We start from the raw sequence: 21,512 nt of genomic DNA on the forward strand, positions 1-21,512 counted from the left end.
TAGCCGTAGCAAAAAAATGTATTATGTCAACCTTGAAATTGGAAGATAATTTGAAAATACAACAATGGTATATAGAAATGAATAAATGTATTCCATTAGAAAAAATAACATATAGTTTAAGAAATAATATTGAAATATTCGAACAAATATGGGAGCCTTACATTAAATACAATAGATTCAGTGTTGAAACATTGGCCTTTGAAATTTGATGCCCAGAATTAATGTTGAACTGAGGGGAGACTGGAGTTGTGGCTCCTACAGACTCACGAATTCTTCGTGTTGCCTTTGAAGAAATGTCCATCCACATGAGCTGTGGTCATAACACCCCTGGTCCTTTTGTAGGGCAGCCTCCATGAAGCTTCCAAGACCCTGACACTGGTCTCTCCAAGTAACTCCAGTTAGTCACAATCAAAATTAAGCACTTTGCTTCCCAAAAAGACCCTTCTGACACAGGTCAATCCACCAAAAAGGTCCAGTCATTCACTGACCATGTTTTGCTCTGAATTCCACAAAAATGGCTGGCAACAAGAGCTGCTTCAAAAAGCTGCTTCCTCTCCAGCCGTCAGAATGGTTCTCCCTTTGAAAAATCATAATGTATTTGCAAATGTATCGAATTCTGGAACAGTCTGTGACAAACCTTCTCTCGGTTCTTCCAACGTATCGAATTGTCGCTGGGCTGTGACTTGTGTTGTGATGGTGCTTATGTGAAATGTTAAATGCTAACTGACCATTCATATCCTCCTGTCTATACTATCCCTTACACTGATAATCCCATTTTATAAAACAGGAGCTCGTAATAGCTTGAATTATAAGGAGAGGCTGGATACACTGTGACTTCTCGCCATGGAGCGTAGAAGACAATGAGGAACCTTGTAGAGGTTTATAAAATTATACAGGATCTCGATAAAATAGTCATAGCCTCTCCCCAGTTAGAGAATGTAAAAGTATAGGGCATAGATTTAAGGAAAGAGGGGGGAAAATTTAATAGGGACACAAGTGACACCTTCACACAGATGGTGGTGGGAAAATGGAACCAACTCCAGAGGAATGGAAGAAATAATCATGATGTTCAACAGAAAACATTTAGACAGGTTCAGCCACCAGCAGCTTCAAGCAACTGGCATAAAAAGTTAAAAATACAAAGTTTAAAATTGGCACAACTCGTCATTACTTCGCCAATCCACATAACATGCAATCTCTCAAGCAACCAGAAAATTCACTTATCTGACATCTACCAATCCCTGTGGGTGCTGGATACCAGGTGAATGTGCCTCAGGAGGAAAACAAAACTGCAGATGGTAGAAATCCAAAACCAAATCAGAAAGTGCTGGATCGACTCAGCATGTCAGGCAGGACGTGAAGGGAGAGAAACGCTTTCAATGAAATGTAAGTGGAAAGTTTTGAAAATATGCAACACAAGAAATCTTGCAGATTGCACTCAGAGGCAGATTTAATTCTGTTTTTATTTATTTCCAAGTCTGAATCCGCTCCATCCTCAACATCCATTGGAGCGCTTTCATCCCTAACGTCGAAGTACTCGAGATGGCAGAGGTCGACAGCATCGAGTCCACGCTGCTGAAGATCCAGCTGCGCTGGATGGGTCACGTCTCCAGAATGGAGGACCATCGCCTTCCCAAGATCGTGTTATATGGCGAGCTCTCCACTGGCCACCGTGACAGAGGTGCACCAAAGAAAAGGTACAAGGACTGCCTAAAGAAATCTCTTGGTGCCTGCCACATTGACCACCGCCAGTGGGCAAACCGTGCATCTTGGCGCCTCAGTTTGGCAGGCAGCAACCTCCTTTGAAGAAGACCGCAGAGCCCACCTCACTGACAAAAGGCAAAGGAGGAAAAACCCAACACCCAACCCCAACCAACCAATTTTCCCCTGCAGCCGCTGCAACCGTGTCTGCCTGTCCCGCATCGGACTTGTCAGCCACAAACGAGCCTGCAGCTGACGTGGACTTTTACCCCCTCCATAAATCTTCGTCCGCGAAGCCAAGCCAAAGAAAAGTCTGAATCTTTAACTAAACATTAGTGAAGTTAAATAAGAGAGAACATGTTAATGTCTCAGGACAAAAGCATTCTGATGTCACCCCAAAACAATGATCAGATATCAAATTTGTTACTGGCCAAAAGTACAAGGTCAAATGAATTTAAGGAAACATTCATCACTTGTACTGAACCAAGGGGCTTGATCCAAGATTGCTCTAAATATATCCCTAAAGGACTGCATCTTAAATGAGAATGCATCCCTAGAACATTCTAAAATGAGAAACTCCTAACAGGGTACGATAAGCATGGCAGAATATTCACCAAGGGAGGAGAGCCCAGATCAACTCCTTTTGATGTCAAAAGGAGAATCAAATAGGCTTAGATCAGTGGTTCTCAACATTTTTTTTATATAAACGCACTCACATACCACCTTAAGTAATCATAGAGCACCGATGGCATAGGATGCCAGAGGTGATCTGAGGCTAATAAGGGATAACTTTAGATTGCATGTGAGTGGAAAAAAGGTTCAGAACCACTGGCTTAGGTAGAGTCCCACACTCCCCACCCTACCCCCATTGGGAACATTTAATTGAGGAGACCTTAGAATGGAAAAAAGATCTGCTGCAGTACCACACTGGAACATTAACCTTTTACACTTAACATTAAATAATGCAATTCACCTACCATGTCAAGTTTTCAGTATGAAATTTAATACTTTTTCTTAAAAAGACATGCAGAACATCAAGACAACAGGAAGGTCCATCATACTCTACAAATGTACAGGTTAAAGTAATATATACAATGCATAATTTTCCACAATATTCAAATACACAAATACTTTCAGAAGATAGTTTAATCCTTTTAAGATAGATATCAAGATTTGGCAGAAATACTGCAAAATAATTTTGGTTGTTAGAATATTTAAATATAATAATTTCTACTGACAATGCCCACCCTCTCAAAAAGAGATGTTAAATTATGTTCTGAGTAATAAACTAAAAATTAACATCTTCAAAAAAATAAAATGTCTGTTCCTCATCTTAGAAAAAAATAATGAAAGTTTGGCTCTCTCTTTGTCCTCCACTTTCAACATGAACTTTGGCGACTGAACTTACATATTTTAGCCACGAATTAAAGTATACCATGGGTATGTCTGCATTTCTGAATAGTTTTGACATGTCTTGCATTTGCGAATTCCTATCCTTTCCCACAAGTACATGATCAGTTGTATGTAACAATTTTAATAAAAAATCCTAAAATATCACAAGCATGTCTGACAGGAACATTCCTCAGTGCTTGCCATGCAGATACCAATGTGTAACAACAATTTTGTCTATTAACCTGGAAACAATATTTTAAAATCAGAAGCATTATTATACAGAGTTGAGAATTAAAATTCTCTTCCAGAGTCATTTCCAAGTCTTCAGAAAAACTTATGCCATCGTATAGCCATAGCTGCCACAGTGTAATGCGACAAGAATCCTATCTTTCAGGTTTTCTTTGCTGGGGTATTCAGGCAATTTCAACATGTTGATGCTGGAAAAAGTCATTTTGAAATGCTTGCATTATTAAATTTATACAAAACTGAATTTACCCAATTATCCTTCTTAAATACAGCATTAAACAAGACAGCAAGCTTCTGAATTTATGAATTGTGGTTCCCGAGATCCCCACCAGAGCAGAAACTAGTCACCAGTTTAATTTACTCCAATCATATCAAGAAACAACTGCCATTATTGTTGGTCCAGATATTGCAACGATAGTACTGAAGATCTGCGCTACAGAACTGCACCTTCTGCTAAGCTGTTTCTGTAGTTACAGTAATGGCACCCACCAGATATGGAAATTTATCCAAGTACATTCTGTTCCAAAAAGGCAGGGCAAATCCAACCTGCCTCACCACTGCTTCAATTATCAGCAAGCGATGAAATGCATCACTGTCAGTGCCACTGATAATCACTCACTCTGTTCCAGATAGGTGGAGGGGGGGCAGGGAAGGAATATAGGAACATAGGAAGTAGGAACAGGAGTAGGCCAAAAATGGCCCATTGAGCCTGCTCCGCCATTCAATACGATCATGGCTGATCTAATTGATGACCTAACTCCACCTACCTGCCTTCTCCCCATATCCCCTAATTCCTCTATCATGTAAAAATTTATCTAACCGAATTTTAAATATGTTTAATGAGGCAGCCTCAACCACTTCCCTGGTTAGAGAATTCCAAACATTCACTACACTCTGGGAAAAACTATTTTTCCTCATCTCTGTCCTAAATCCCCGAATCTTGTGACTGTGTCCTCTCGTTTTAGTTTCCCCGGCTAGCTCAAAAAACTTCCTACATCTATCCTATCCATATCCTTCATAATCCTATATGTTTCTACAAGATCTCCTCTCATTCTTCTGAACTCGAGCGAATACAATCCTAGACGATTTAATCTTTCATCACAAGTCAACCCCTTCATCCCAGGGATCAACCTAGTAAACCTCCTCTGGACCGTCTCCAAAGCCAGTATATCCTTCCTCAAATATGGAGACCAGAACTGGACACAGTACTCCAGGTGCGGTCTTACCAGTACCTTATACAGTTGCAACATTACCTCCCTACTCCTGAATTCAATTCCTCTAGCGATGAAGGCCAACATTCCATTTGCCTTCTTAATAACCTGCTGCACCTGCAACCTAACTTTTTGCGATTCATGCACAAGCACTCCCAAGTCCCTCTGCACAACAGTATGCTGTAGTTTTTCACCCTTTAAATAATATTCAGCTCTTTTATTTTTCTTGACAAAGTGGATAACCTCACACTTACATTGTACTCCATCTGCCAATACCTTTGCCCACTCATCCAGTTTAACTATATCCCTCTGCAGACTCTCCACATCCTCATTACAATTTGCTCTTTCACTCAATTTGGTGTCATCCCCAAACTTGGCTCCACCACATTTTGTCCCCTCCTCCAAGTCATCAATGTAAATGATGAACAGTTGTGGGCCTAACACTGACCCCTGCGGCACCCCACTTACCACTCTCTGCCAACCTGAAAAACTCCCACTTATCCCGACTCTCTGCCTCCTGTCAGACAACCAATTTTCAATCCAGGCCAACAGACTTCCCTGGACTCCACTTTCCTGTAACTTACTGAGAAGTGGATACAGGAGCTTCGTGTCGCAAGTTACTCGGACACAGAAATTTTACTTTTATTCAAATTCTCCCACACATTTTTTCAAGTTTCAATAATAATAAAAAGCTTTATGATATTCACGAATGGCTGGATATATTTTGAGTAGCATTAGGGTGGTAATTACTCAATTAAAATAAATTGGAGCAAGTGTACTTACAGCAATAGCATGTGATTTTACAGATATCACAGGGAGTTCTACTGATACAAGAACAAAAGGAGATTAAGGGACAAAATTGGTCCTCTGAAGATCAGTGGTCATTTATGGAGCAACGGAGATGGGGAGATTTTTTTGGCAAGTGTATTCCCTCAGACTTTGAGGAAGGCTTGTGCGGAATTTTTAGTAGCCCTAGCAGAGATATTTAAAACTTACTTCGTCATAGGTGAAGAGCCTGAGGATTGGAGGATAGCTAATGTTATTCCAGTTGAAAAAATGGCTTGAAAAAATAATCTGGGAAATTATAGGCCCATAATATTGCACCAATCTATATAAAATCTAATCAACCACAATCAAATCCTTCTCTTCATCACACCTATGAACTACCATTTTTCTTACATTCATATGCCAATTTAAAAGTGTTTTAATGTTGCAATTGCACGAGTCTCCAACCTAACAATGAAATCTATCCACTTCTGACATCTTCCACAAACTTTACTCCAATCACCTTAAACTGAGATTTGGCATGGTCAATGCAGGATAAAAGTGCTGGTTGTCCTCCATCATAACCTTAAATTCCTCTATTGTGACCTCTAATCTTTCATCATTCCAAAGAAAAAATCCCTAGTTTTTTCAACCTTGCTTCACATGACATCCAGCTAAATCTCCTCTGCACCCTCTCAAAAGCATCTGTACCCTTCTTATAGAGACCAAGTGAGGTCTAACCAGATTTTGAGAGCTGCAACATTACCTCACACCTCAAACTCAATCCCCCAACTATAAAATGCTTGCACAGTATCTTAACTACCCTGCACAGCAACCTTGAGGGATCTATGAACCTGGAACCCAAGATCTGTGATCCTCCACCTGTTAAGAATCCTCCCACTAACCATGTACTCCATGTTCAAGTTCAATCTTCAAAAGTGCATCACTTCACACTTATCCAGATTGAACTCCATCAGCCACTTCTCCACGCAACTCTGCAACCAGTCTATATCGTGTTTTAAATAACAGAACCGTCTACACCAGGGGTGTCAAACTCAAATTCACAGAGGGCCAAAATTAAAAATTTGGACCAAGTCATGGGCCAAACTAAATATTTATTGAAAATTTTCAACAACATCTGCATGTTTTCTCTTCTTTCAACATATGTAATGTTAAACTTTTTCTCATTAAAATAAATGTTTAATAATAGTTTTGGTTAAACTCTTTCCAGAAGAAGCATTAACAAATGAGAAATAAAATATTCAATGAATAATATTTCTCTATAGCCTTTAAGCTCCTTTTAAATGTATTTTTTTCACAAGCCAACAAGTCAAAAAAATAACAACTTGCTTCAATGAAAATCCAATCTTTCAACTATGAACAGTCCAAAGTTAACCAAAGAAAATATTAATCCAAGCTTCGCTTGCTACACCATGATTTACTCTGATGCCCCTGGGTCTAAACCAGATACTTGGCATCTCTTCTTAGATGCAAGTTCATCAAACTCTGAGGTCAGAGTTTGCCTCCCACCTGTCTTGAAAGATCCTGTTTTCTGTCTTTCATTTGGCCATTTTTCGTAAGGGGTTTATTACGTGTGAGTTGGGCGACAGGTCGCAGGTGCTAATGACAGTAAAGAGAGGAGGTGGGGGCGATTAGCGGGCTGACAGGACGGCGCCAACGCGTTTGCAAAGCATTCTGGGATTTGTAGTATTAGCTGTGCATGCGCTATACTGGCGCAGCGGCCAGCTCTAATACATATTTGATATGATCTTGTGGGCCAAATATAATTATATCACGGGCCAAATTTGGCCCGCAGGCCTGAGTTTGACATGTGTGCTCTACACCAAGAGTGACCAAACTTTTTCTTTCCATTCACATTCCAGCTTAAGCAATCTCTATGCCACAAGTGCTCTGTGATTAGTAAGGGATTGGTTAAGGTGGGATGTGAGTGGTGGGGGGGGGAAAGTTTGAAAATCACCATTTTCATTGTATCTCATTGACTCTTTATATGCACAGTTTCATAACTCCAAAGGAAATGGGCAATGACAATTTTTCTCAAGGAAAATATTTCAGTAATAACTGGATCTAGAGCAGTGATTCTCAACTTTCCCTTCCCACCCACATACCATCTTAAGCATTTCCTTATTAATCACAGAGCACTTATGACATAGGGAATACTTATGATGGAATGTGAGTTGTTTTAAGTTGTCCATCCCTGCTCTAATCTATCCCCAACACATCCAACCTTTGATTCATCTGAAAACTCCTCCGCTTATTCATCCTTGTTATTTATAAAACTCACAAAGAGCAGGGATCCCAGAAAACACCACTAGTCACCTATCTCCAGACAGACTACATTCCCTCTGCTTTCTGCAGGCAAACCAATTCAGAATTCAAGCAGCCAAGGTTCCCTGGATCCCAAGTCTCAATGAGCACACCATGGGGGAACCTGTCAAATTCTTATGTTCCACATCCACCACCTTGCCTTCTATTTCTATTGCTACCTCCTCAAAAAAACTCAGTTAGGCTCATGAGGCACAACCTGCCTCTCACAATGAATATCCTTGAGAGGAGTTTCCTTCTCTAAATGCTCAGAAATCCTGAGCCTAACAATACTCTGCAATATTTTGCCCATCACTGACAGAAGACTCATTAATCTATAATTCCCAAGACTCTCCCTCTTACTGTCCTCCAGTACATCTGGCCAAGGTGAACACAAAGATCATTGCTGAAGTTCACTTCCTGGGATAGATTCCATCTAATCCCAAAGCCTCATCTATCAGACTATTTTTACAAAGATCCAGCTCTTCCTCTTCCTTAACGTCAATATTAACCTGTGGTACACTGACCTCATCTTCAAGGTCCCTCTCCCTGGTGATCTCTGAAGCAAAGTATTGATTTAGGACCTCCAGGCACACATCCGTCCCCCCCCCCCCACCCCCCCAACCTTATCCGTAATTGCTCCTACCTCTCTTCTAGTCCTTTTGTTCTTCACATATATCTAGAGTTTTGATGAATCCTTCATGCCCCCTTCTAGCCCTCCTAAGTACTTTCTTAAAGGGTTTAGAACATCAAATTCTTGGGTGATATCTCTGAATATCTGTCCTGGGGCCTCCATATCAATGGAATAATGGAAAAGCCTCACCAGTGGCTAAACTTTGAGTTTGAGAAGATCTATAAGAGGCCATATCTTAAGATAACAACCTCTATCCTCAAGTACCCTCACCATGACCTTTTCATACTGCTACCATTGCGAAGGAGAAGAGCCTGAGGAAAACTCAGCGGCACAACGATAGCTTCTTCCCCCTTGCCATCAGATTTCTGAATGGACAATGAGCCACAGACACTACCTCACTTTCCCTTTCGCACTAACTGATGTTTAAATGTATTTTGCAGCAATATTTGCACTGTAATGAGGCCACAAAGCAATGAATGTTGTGACGTTCATGACAAAGAACTCTAATTCTCAATTTCCTTTCTGACTACCATACCATTCTCATGAGCCCTTGACTTTTGCTTTTCAAACCTTTCATGTTTCCTTCTTCCTCTTGATTAGCTGTCCCAACTCACTTGTGCACCAAGGTTCCTTTACCATCTTTTCCCTCTCTCACTGGGACAAATCCATCCAGGTCCCCATGCAAGTTGACTTTCAACATCCTCCATGTTTATGCTGTGCATTTCCCCCAAGAACACATGTTCCCAATTTACTCTCCCAAGTTCTTGCCTTATCCCATCATAATTAGCACTTGCCCTATTAAACACTTGCCCATTTTGTCTACTCCTATCCTTGTTCATAGTTATGCTGAAGGTCAGGGAGTTGTGATCATTTTCATCATAATTTTCCCTGACCAAAAGGTCTGTCACTTGACCAGGTTCATTAATTAGTACTAGGTCCAGTATGGCCTCTCCACATATCCTTCTTGAGCACAGCTGACAAATTATGCCTCATCTGAACCTTTTGTATTGAAGTGGTGACGATCAATTTTAGGGAAGTTGAAGTGTCCCACAGCAACTTTGTTATTTAAGTAGCTTTCCAAAATCTGCCTACTTCATGTCCCCACTGGCTATCCAAGGGCCTATAGGATACTTAAATTGTTACATTTTCAACATGGTAACAAGCCCTTTGACCCATGCTTATCAAATACACCAATTAACATCACCCCTATGTTTTGGTAGGGCGGGAAGAAACTTATGCAGACACGGAAAGTACAAACTCTTTGCAGACGGTGCTGGATTCAAACCTGATACTGTAATAACATTGCACTAACCACTACTTTAACCATGCTGCCCCACTGGAGTGATCACTCCCATTGTGTTTCTGACTTCCACCCACATTGGCTCAGTCAACAATCCCTCCACGATATTCTGCCTTTCTGTAGCTGTGATACTATTAGCAATGCCACCCCCACCTCTTATACCTCCCTCCCTATCCCTTTTGAAACATCTGCCTCATGAGCACACCATGGGGGACCTGTCCAATTCTTCATCAGCCAAGCTTCTATAATGATCACAACGTCATAATTCCATGTACTGTCCCATGCTCCAAGTTCATGGCCCTTATTCTTACTACTTCTCCCACTGAAGTACATACATTTCTTCCCATCCTACTTATCACGTTTGTGTTCCATCCAATGCCTGTCCTTACTGAATCTCCCTACAAATTGCATCTACCTCTTCATCAACTGCTCCATCATCTGGCCTAACACTTTGGCTAGTTAGTTTAAATCCTCTCCAACAGCTCGAGCAAACTGGCCCACAAGGACATTGCTCCCTCTGCATTTCAGATGCAACCCACCCATTTTGTACAGCTCATTCCTTCCCCAAAAGAAATCCCAATGATTCATACACATGAACCCCGACCCTGGCATCAACTTCTCAGCTATGCATTCATCTGTATTACTTTCCTTTTCATGCCCTCACTGGTGCATGGCGCATGCAATAATACAGAAATATCAGGGGATGCAAAGCTTACATCGCTTGAATTTAAAAAAACACACAATTGTGGTGCCTGAATGTTTCCACAATGTCTTGGGCCATGGCATTCCCTGTTAATTCAGTGAAAATTGTGATCTGCATTTAATGATCCATATCTGAACATTTTAAACTTAAATCTCAGACACACATTTCATGATCTGTTCATCCGATACAATTTATATATTTTAAATAATAAAAGTCAATACTATTTATTGCACATTACATCATAGCAATCCTCATCAAGATGAACGTCCACTATTCTAGTTACTTGAAAGTCTATAAGATTCTCCAGTACATGTTTCTATAACAATGTGCAAAAATGCCTGACAAATAATGCCATTCCAGATAAATATCATGCAAAATGAAATGACCGAACAATTGGGATGATTTTATTGGAGATAGCATTGCCTTGCTACAGCAAAATTACATAGTATTTTAACAATACATTCTTCTGTTACTGTGATGGGAATCCAACAAACAAATTCATCTGGGCATAGCTTTTAACAGTCCAAAAAGACCATCATCATGAAAAGAAATGCTTTTTCACAAAACCAGGAAAAGACTACCATTTGTATAGCAGTTCTAACTGATGCAGATGAATCTCAGATTTTTGCTTTGACATAAATGTAATCATACACTCACTGCATTTTTCCATGAACACAAATTGTACGTACCACGTACTGGATGTTGGCAAGAGGTTAGACGTGTATGGTACTGCAGCAATTGTGAACTTTTGCAACCCACTGCCACCCATGAGATATGCAAAGCCACCATGAGGAACTCTTGAACTGAAAAAAAAATGAAGTGCAGATATGAAAGAACATTAAATAAACACTGTTCATTTTCATTGAAATACACTATCAAAAAAAATGTCACACACAGCACAGACCATCAACCTTTATTAACCTCATCAGTAGTTATCTTTAATTTTCAAACAAGTTTTCTTTAATTCTCAAACCAGTTCAAAGATACCAGACTTGACCTTTAGAGAAAATGGGGAGTCTCGTGATGGAGTAGTGGCCAGCAGCCCTCTCCAGAAAAGAAGAAATAAAGTGAAGAAAATACAAAGTTCAAGAAATACAAAACATAACAAATAAAAGATAAAGTTGTAGAGAAAAGAAAAAAATGGCACCCAAGAAGGAAAAAGTAAAAACGGGGTAAAAAAGAAAAGATGCCGGAAGAGAAAAGAGAAGGCCTTACTTGCATGAAGAAACAGGGAGCCATCATGGAGAAGAGAGCCCGTTCTCCAAGGCTGGCGACGACCCCGCAAAGTCGCAACCCCCCCAACTGCTGGACTGCAAAAATGGCTCTCTGAGCCAAACAAAAGTACGCAACTGCGCATGCGCGAGAAGTCACGCTTACTAAGAAGGAGAACACCGAAGGGAGGGGTCTCAGCTGAGGAGCAGGCAAACACAACGCGACCAGCTGAGGGATGCCCGACACCAGGGCTCTCAGCTGGAAGAAGAGGAAAGCGACAGGCAAGGGAGTGATAGGAAAGAAGAGCAGCAGCAGGAGGCCCAACAGATGAGCAGCCCAGAAGAACAGGACCAACAGCAAGAAGCCAAGCAAGAAGAAACCCAGCAAAGTGAGACAAGAAACTCATCAGGAAAGTCAGAAGAGACACAGATACAAGGAAGAGAATAAGAAGACACAAACACAGGTGCAGACACAGAAGAAGAGGAAGAAGACCTTTCGAGAAAATGAAAATTTACGGCATTCAATCAAAGTTTGTTTGATAATGTTCGCATGAAATGCTTTTTTTACTCTAGGACAGATGCAGTGTTAATGTATTGAGTGACTGTCCTTTGTGTAATGTGCTTTGCATGGATCATCATTCTTCCCACGTTCACTAAAGAAGAGAATCACCATCAGCAAGAACTGCACTAATCTTTAAAATTCTTCAAATTACCACTATTATTGAAAGTTTCAATACATGTGGTTTGTGAAACAGCTTCATTAATTATGTTTTTTTTTTAAATATCATTGCCTAAAAGTAATTACAATTAGAAATCCAAAATCTGGAATAACTCCACACAGAACAATTGATGCCCAAGTTATGGTGAATAAAATTCACAAAAAAAAATGGCACAGCTCGTTTCAGCTCATCAATCAATTGCTTGGCAGGTTTCAGAAGTTGGACTGCACCTATTTTAAGGTTTCCCCTGCAGCCGCTGCAACCGTGTCTGCCTGTCCCGCATCGGACTTGTCAGCCACAAACGAGCCTGCAGCTGACGTTGACTTTTACCCCCTCCATAAATCTTCGTCCGCGAAGCCAAGCCAAAGAAAGAAATATCTATTTTCATGACTTTGCTTCAAATGAAAAAGTCAAAATAAGTGTGCAAATGAAATTCTCAAGCAGAACTTTTTGTATTCCCTGAAAGAAAAAGCGACACAGCACACCTACCGACAATGAAGCACCACTTCATTAAAGAGCCCTCCCACTCCTCCTCACCCCCAGATACATGGACAAACAACATGTTAGAGATGCCATGGAAAAGAGGGACTGCTGGAGGTAAAGTAGATTTTCTGATTGAGATATTAATGAATGAGATACAAGAATCAGAACATAGACCACCAAGAACAGACTATTCACCCAACTTGCCTGTGTTGACCAAAATGCTTATACTATCCCATTTGTCTGCATATATCCAATATTCCTCTAAACCAGGGTCGGGTAACTTTTACCATGCATGGGCCGGTGGTTGATAGCAGGCTGTACCGATGCTACCATAAATGAATACTGAAACACACAGACATTATGTAATTTAAAGTTTTGATTGTCTCTGCTTGAGGTACTTAATGTACAATGTATGAACATATCTGACTATAATTTATCAAAAAAACTATCTACAGAAAAAGTTCAAGCAACAAGATAAACTGAATTCTTCCAAAATGTACAAAGAGTGCCACAGAACCACGTATATGCAGAGCCCCCCACGAATGCGCACAGACCCGCAGACCAACGCATGCGCAGATCCCTTTATAGTTAACAATATTGTTGATCTGTTTCGGTTCCACATCTATTTTTTGACATTTAATGAAATTTTTCCATTTTGCAATTTTTTGGCTTTTTTTTGCACTACTTGTATCAGCGGACCAGGTGAACATGGTACTTTTGCACTGGGTTACGGGCTGCATACATTTGGCCCAAGGGCCATAGGTTGCCCACCCCTGCTCTAAACCTTTCCAATCCATGCACCAGCCAAATGTCTTTGGGACATGGCAATTGCTCCCAACTTGTCAGGCAACTTGCTCCATTCACCCACCAACCTGTGCCCAAAAACTTGCCTCTCAGATCTGTCTTTAAACCTACACCTTTTGGATTTAGACTTCCCAGCCTGAGAAAAACACCATCTACGGTTTTCAGTTTCATAAACCTCCATAATAGAATTGGTTTATTATTGTCATACATATTAAGATGCAGTGAAAAACTGTTTTGTATGCTATTTAGGCAGGTTAACTCATACTTCAAGGAGTGGAGAGCAGAAGTATAGAATATAGTGTTACTGTAAGGGATTTTGTTAATTTTTAGTTTATCATGAGTCCTCTACCGGAATCACCTACGGCTCCTAGAACGCTTCCATCAGCGCTGTCTCCGCTCCATCCTCAACATTCATTGGAATGACTTCATCACCAACATCGAAGTACTTGAGAGTCCGCAAGCATCGAATCCATGCTGCTGAAGACCCAACTGCGCTGTGTGGGTCACATCTCCAGAATGGAGGACCATCGCCTTCCCAAGATCGTGTTCTATGGCGAGCTCTCCACTGGCCACCGAGACAGAGGTGCGCCAAAGAGGTACAAGGACTGCTTAAAGAAATCTCTTGGTGCCTGCCACATTGACCACCGCTAGTGGGCTGATATCGCATCCAACCGTACATCTTGGCACCTCACAGTTCGGCGGTCAGCAACCTCCTTTGAAGAAGACTGCAGAGCCCACCTCATTGTCAAAAGACAAAGAAGGAAAAACCCAACACCCAACCCCAACCCACCAATTTTCCCTTGCAACCGCTGCAACCATGCCTGCCTGTCCCGCATTGGACTTGTCAGTCACCAACGAGCCGGCAGCAGACGTGGACATACCCCTCCATAAATCTTCATCCGCGAAGCCAAGCCAAAGAAGAAAAGTTTAACGTTAAACTATATTTCTCATAAAAATGTCTTAGTAAATTATAGAGTTAAAATATTGTATCTGTATTCTTAGTAGTTAATTGGAGGTGGTTCAGGGTCACACACAGGTCACAGCACATTTATAGAGAACCATTGTTTTAAGAGAGTTCATTTTCAGAATCAATGTGTCTGGGAATGATATAGTTAATGGATTTGAAGCGGGTCTTGATGGCTCAATAAGAAATGCTAAGGAAGCCATCAATTTTTAAACTAAACCACAAGGACTTTTGAACAAGAATGAAACTCAGAGCCTTGTGAGTGATATACTTAAGCCTTTGAAACAGAAGTGAGGTAATCTTTCAGTCGTGTCATCTACAGGTCAGAAGTATAAAGATCATGTGGTTTGCAAGACAGAGGTTGGCAACTGTTCAAAATTCCAGTAACTGTCACATGATTTGGAGAGATATTATTGAAATAAGAGACAAAGATATTAGTTCAGTTTGAAGTTGACAGAAGTCAAAACCCTGTGACATATAGGGGTTAAAATCTTGTGAAAGACAGGGTCGAGTTACAGTAACCAGCATTGGTGCTGTTGTGTGCGTTACTCTTGGGAAAAGGGCAACACAGAATCAGTGGTTTTTGAAATAAGGAAGATCACTTCGCTGTCTCTTTGGAAAAGAGGACAAACTTCTTCTGGTCTATTTTGTATGGCCACTTTGTTTAACCCTTGGTTGGTTTGTGACTTCATCGTGGAAGAAGATGACCACATTTGTTTAACCCTTGTCTGGGTTTGTGAATTCATCGTAGAAGAAAATAGCCACATTTGCTGTCTCTTTTAGAAGAAGGCAGATGCTTTGTGTGGAAAGCAGAATTGTGAGTAAAGAGACCCACAGATGGGATGTTTAAAAGCACTTTATAATTATTTCTGAATTTAAGACCTTCGAGCAAGATAAAATGCTGAACTTTTAAAGATTGATCTTTCAGAGTGGGACTTTAAATTTAACCCCATGATGCACAAATGTAAATGTGTGTATTATTAGAGATAAGAAAGTTTAGATAAATAAGAAATGTTATGTTGTTAATTGTTTAATTATCTCTTCTCTTTGGCTTGGCTTCGCGGACGAAGATTTATGGAGGGGGTAAAAAGTCCACGTCAGCTGCAGGCTCGTTTGTGGCTGACAAGTCCGATGCGGGACAGGCAGACACGATTGCAGCGGTTGCAAGGGAAAATTGGTTGGTTGGGGTTGGGTGTTGGGTTTTTCCTCCTTTGCCTTTTGTCAGTGAGGTGGGCTCTGCGGTCTTCTTCAAAGGAGGTTGCTGCCCGCCAAACTGTGAGGCGCCAAGATGCACGGTTTGAGGCGTTATCAGCCCACTGGCGGTGGTCAATGTGGCAGGCACCAAGAGATTTCTTTAGGCAGTCCTTGTACCTTTTCTTTGGTGCACCTCTGTCACGGTGGCCAATGGAGAGCTCGCCATATAACAGGATCTTGGGAAGGCGATGGTCCTCCATTCTGAAGACGTGACCCATCCAGCGCAGCTGGATCTTCAGCAGCGTGGACTCGATGCTGTCGACCTCTGCCATCTACCTTTGTTGACCTCACCAAAGCCTTCGACACCGTGAGCAGGAAAGGGCTTTGGCAAATACTAGAGCGCATCGGATGTCCCCCAAAGTTCCTCAACATGATTATCCAACTGCACGAAAACCAACAAGGTCGGGTCAGATACAGCAATGAGCTCTCTGAACCCTTCTCCATTAACAATGGCGTGAAGCAAGGCTGTGTTCTCGCACCAACCCTCTTTTCAATCTTCTTCAGCATGATGCTGAACCAAGCCATGAAAGACCCCAACAATGAAGACGCTGTTTACATCCGGTACCGCACGGATGGCAGTCTCTTCAATCTGAGGCGCCTGCAAGCTCACACCAAGACACAAGAGAAACTTGTCCGTGAACTACTCTTTGCAGATGATGCCGCTTTAGTTGCCCATTCAGAGCCAGCTCTTCAGCGCTTGACGTCCTGCTTTGCGGAAACTGCCAAAATGTTTGGCCTGGAAGTCAGCCTGAAGAAAACTGAGGTCCTCCATCAGCCAGCTCCCCACCATGACTACCAGCCCCCCCACATCTCCATCGGGCACACAAAACTCAAAACGGTCAACCAATTTACCTGTTTAATTATAACCATACAACAATTACAGCACGGAAACAGGCCATCTCGTCCCTTCTAGTCCGCACCGAATCAAGTACTCTCCTCTAGTCCTACTTACCTTCACCTTGTCCATAACCCTCCATTCCACTCCCATCCATACACCGATCTAATTTTTCCTTAAATGACAAAATTGAACCTGCCACCGCCAGTACTCCCAGAAGCTCATTCCATACAGCCACCACTCTCTCTGAGTGAAGAAGTTCCCCCTTATGTTACTTCTAAATTTTTGCCCCTTAACTCTTAACTCATGGCCTCTTGTTTCAATTTCTCCTACCCTCAAGGTAATACATTGATTCCAGATTAATAGCCAAATTCTGCAGTTAGCATGCTATTATTACTAGTTTGGTTGTGCTGTGCCGATATGATTTAATTTAGCTTTGTATACACAATTCTCAGGATATAGTAAAAACCCCCAGTATCTGGCACCTGAGATTAGTACATGCCAGATGTCAATTTGCCAATTGCTCGAGATTGAATGATTGATGAACTGGTCGCTGGGGGAAGGGGCGCCAATTTTAAATGTTTGTTTTATTTTAAAACCTATTTATTTTCCTTTTGTTTTGCCGGTTGCTCAAGGCTGCTGGTTGCTTAAATTCCAAATAAAAAGGATTTTACAATATCAACAATAGATCCCATTACTTCCTTCACTCTGCAACAGCAACAATGATCTTGATAAATCCCAATCCCCGAATTTCAACTTTCCTTTTACTGAGATTGAGAAAATATGCGAAATGCTTCCTTCTTAAATACAGAGCCTCGATGATCTCTACAAAGCCACAGTGGATAAATCATTCAAACCTCTTTCACTTCCCAACCCCAAAAAAACAAAAATTATAGATCTGTTAATTTTGTGATGTACATTTTTTTTCTGGTGTTGATAACTAGGTTCCCAATTATATCTGTAATTCCCAAGCAATTTGTAAAGCTGGGGAAAAACATTATGCTCATGCATTTGGCCTTCTTGCATAATTCTCCATTTCCTTGGTAATTTCATTTTTCTCTCCACTTCACCCAAGCATTCCAATAGAAAAACATTAAGCAAATATGTATGCATAGTCAGAATATGGAGTCAATTAGCCTCACAAACTCAGCAATTTTAAAATAACAGATTGCCTTACCTGCCAGTCACAAACTGTAATAGTAACACACACTCTTCTTGAGTTAACTCTTCCACAACTTCCCAGAACCACTGGAAAAATAAAGATCTGAGTTGACATGAAATGTTACTTCTATCAGTATTAAAAAGAATTGATAAACTATATTCAGCCTACACTGGCCTCGCTCTAGAACAGCTAGCATTTATTGTCCATACCTAGATGCATTCCTAGATATGGTGCCAAGCATCCATTCATTGCAATCTTTTTAATACAATTGAGTAGCTACTCCCTTAAACTCCCCTTGCAAGGGGATTAGAGGACAAAAGATTTATTTCCTGAAAAAAAATATTTTTGCAACAATTGAAGAACTTCATTCTACTTCATTTTAGTTTACAAATTTTTTTTTAAAGTTAAAGCAATTCAAATTCTCAACTGCCAATGTGGTGTATAAATTTATGAATTATTAATATTGATCTCCAAATGATAAAAACTTATTTTTTTTATATAAAACAAAAGGAAAAACTGAGGCAATAATCAGTCTTACATTCCATCCATCAATTATTTTTGGAAGTAACTGCAGAAAGTTGTGAATGCAGCTCAGAATCTTACACAGACTTCCCTCCTCTCTATGGACTCCATCTACATCTCCTGCTGCTGAAGAGAGACATATAACAAAGAATCGATCGCATCCTGGACACACGCTCTTCTTCTATCAGATAGAAGGTTCAAGAGTGTGAGTCTTAAAAGACAATTTCTTCCTTGCAGCCATCAGGCTCCTGAATGAAACCCAGAACTGCCTATCATGCACATCTTGGTACAAATTGATCTTTTCTGTCCTCATTGTAACTCTGCAATTGTGCTTGTGATCTTCTATACAAGCTTGCATGCTAGAGCTAATCTGTTAGACTGCTCACAGAAGAACCTTACGCATTATTCTATGCATAATATGACAAATTAAATTTTTCCTCTACCTTCTTTATCCATATTCTTACTTGCTTAAAACTGTTCATTTCTGAAAGATCTGAAACTTCATATAAACAAGTATCCCTGCAGAATTTCTTAGAATTTTCTGTTGACATTTCAATGCCACTTAATGTACAAAAAATTTTACAATAAAATTCAAGGACTAAACTATTGAGTGCTAGGAATCAAGTAAGATTCACAGACCAAAGCTAATCTAAGGACATAATTGTGATTCTTCACAAGGTATCTAAATAATGGAAATAACTCACCTACTTTTCAATAATAGACAGTATATCAATTTTATAAACAACCTTGCAAAACAATTTGATAAGGCAACCAAGGTCAACAATCCGCCAAGGCTAACTCAGGATTTTCTCTCTCCACATCTAGCTACTTGCCTGTTTCTTCACACATCTTTTTTCCTCTCGATTTGCAGCAACCATGGTGTCCAGTATTCTACAGTTCCAGAATGTTCTTTCTCTTTCTCTTTATTCATTTCCCTCAGTTTAAATCTCTGCCACTCAGGACATCTGTCATCATAAAACTTCTACCTTCTCTCACCTCACAGTACCAGTCTCTTTGGCTTCACCCTGTCACTAACATTCTTTTGCTTTGTTTAACTTAAAACACACTTTCTAATTAGTTCTGATGAAAGGTCATCAACCTGTGACTTTATTTTCCTTTCTTGCAGCTGTCAGTTGAATTGCTGAATATTTCCAATATTTTCTCTTTTACGTTACTGAAGTAAAAGCATTGTCTCTGGTGCCCAAAATACTACATATCCAAATCTTTCCTGCAATCACATAATGCCACAGAGATGGTAACTTCAATTTCCCACTGACATTAACTAGACTTTGGGCATTTCCATATCTGACTCTCAGGACAGGAATAAACTCCAGAGGGCTGTTAACTCAACCTGCAACATCGCAGGCACCAGACTTCACTCCATCTAAGACATCTACATGAGGTGGTGTCTTAAAAATGCAGCCTCTATCCTCAAAGGCCCCAACCACCAAGGCCATACACTCTTCACTCTGCTACCATCGGGACAAAGGTTCAAGAACCTAAAGACGAGCATTCAATGGCACAAGGACAGCTTCTTCCCTGCTGCCTCAGATTTCTGAATAATGAACCAAAGACACTGCCTTGCTTTTGTGCAAAATGTAAAATATTCTGTACGATGGTTATCACATGAATGTTTGCACTGTGACGCTGCCACAAAACACCAAATTTCATGACTTGTTCATGACAATATATCCTGATTCTGACTTCAACTTTCATTTTGCCAAATATTATACAAGCATTCACAAACAAGAAATTTCAGTTTACTGCACAAATAGTAAATGGCAAATAAACTAGTCTCTAGAATTTAACAATATTTTTCTGTACGGTATTTTTCTTCTAGCTTCAAGTTTATTTTTCTTGATTTTTTTGGTGATGTGTTCCTGTACTTCTAAATAATAATGACACATTAATATAACCAAATTGAAGAACAGATACACAGCGTTAATTTTATTTTCCAAGCTGTTAATTAATACCTTGATCACTGGCTCTTCTCTATCATAGCCACTGGTGTATTCTGTATTCCGTTCCCAGTCAGTCACATCAATCTCTGGCATACCAGACAGCAATAATTCCTAGATATAACATTCAGAGTAGAAATAAACTTACATTGTGTTAATCCATCTTCCCCTTTCAATGCTGTTCAATGAATTTCCCCAATATTAATACATTTCATTTAGACATACAGCACATACAGACATACAGCTCCAAGAAAAGTGCAGAGAACAAAACAAAGGACTCTACATCACCTTTGTTGACCTCACCAAAGCCTTCGACACCGTGAGCAGGAAAGGGCTTTGGCAAATACTAGAGCGCATCGGATGTCCCCCAAAGTTCCTCAACATGATTATCCAACTGCACGAAAACCAACAAGGTCGGGTCAGATACAGCAATGAGCTCTCTGAACCCTTCTCCATTAACAATGGCGTGAAGCAAGGCTGTGTTCTCGCACCAACCCTCTTTTCAATCTTCTTCAGCATGATGCTGAACCAAGCCATGAAAGACCCCAACAATGAAGACGCTGTTTACATCCGGTACTGCACGGATGGCAGTCTCTTCAATCTGAGGCGCCTGCAAGCTCACACCAAGACACAAGAGAAACTTGTCCGTGAACTACTCTTTGCAGATGATGCCGCTTTAGTTGCCCATTCAGAGCCAGCTCTTCAGCGCTTGACGTCCTGCTTTGCGGAAACTGCCAAAATGTTTGGCCTGGAAGTCAGCCTGAAGAAAACTGAGGTCCTCCATCAGCCAGCTCCCCACCATGACTACCAGCCCCCCCACATCTCCATCGGGCACACAAAACTCAAAACGGTCAACCAGTTTACCTATCTCGGCTGCACCATTTCATCAGATGCAAGTATCAACAATGAGATAGACAACAGACTCGCCAAGGCAAATAGCGCCTTTGGAAGACTACACAAAAGAGTCTGGAAAAACAACCAACTGAAAAACCTCACAAAGATAAGCGTATACAGAGCCGTTGTCATACCCACACTCCTGTTCGGCTCCGAATCATGGGTCATCTACCGGCACCACCTACGGCTCCTAGAACGCTTCCACCAGCGTTGTCTCCGCTCCATCCTCAACATCCATTGGAGCGCTTACACCCCTAACGTTGAAGTACTCGAGATGGCAGAGGTCGACAGCATCGAGTCCACGCTGCTGAAGATCCAGCTGCGCTGGATGGGTCACGTCTCCAGAATGGAGGACCATCGCCTTCCCAAGATCGTGTTATATGGCGAGCTCTCCACTGGCCACCGTGACAGAGGTGCACCAAAGAAAAGGTA

The 21,512-nt window shown here is 40.9% G+C and overlaps 1 protein-coding gene across 4 annotated transcripts in view; it reads right to left on the reverse strand.

Annotated features, from left to right (window-relative positions):
• Positions 1 to 2,729: 2,729 nt before the first annotated feature.
• hace1 (HECT domain and ankyrin repeat containing E3 ubiquitin protein ligase 1) overlaps positions 2,730 to 21,512 on the reverse strand; it is a 90,506-nt gene continuing 71,723 nt past the window's right edge. For 3 of the 4 annotated variants that reach the window (XM_069887460.1, XM_069887459.1, XM_069887461.1), the window contains exons 21-24: positions 20,202 to 20,300; positions 17,722 to 17,792; positions 10,964 to 11,077; positions 2,730 to 3,530 (exon numbers count right to left, since the gene is read on the reverse strand). In XM_069887460.1, coding sequence (XP_069743561.1) covers positions 3,428 to 3,530; positions 10,964 to 11,077; positions 17,722 to 17,792; positions 20,202 to 20,300 — 387 coding nt within the window. In that variant the 3' untranslated portion in view covers positions 2,730 to 3,427. Of the gene's footprint in view, positions 3,531 to 10,963; positions 11,078 to 12,891; positions 13,030 to 17,721; positions 17,793 to 20,201; positions 20,301 to 21,512 lie in introns of those variants that run through there. The other variant, XR_011340725.1, reaches the window with a different exon arrangement.

Source organism: Narcine bancroftii, chromosome 6 (assembly GCF_036971445.1).
Source record: "Narcine bancroftii isolate sNarBan1 chromosome 6, sNarBan1.hap1, whole genome shotgun sequence".
NCBI classification, from domain to species: Eukaryota; Metazoa; Chordata; class Chondrichthyes; order Torpediniformes; family Narcinidae; genus Narcine; species Narcine bancroftii.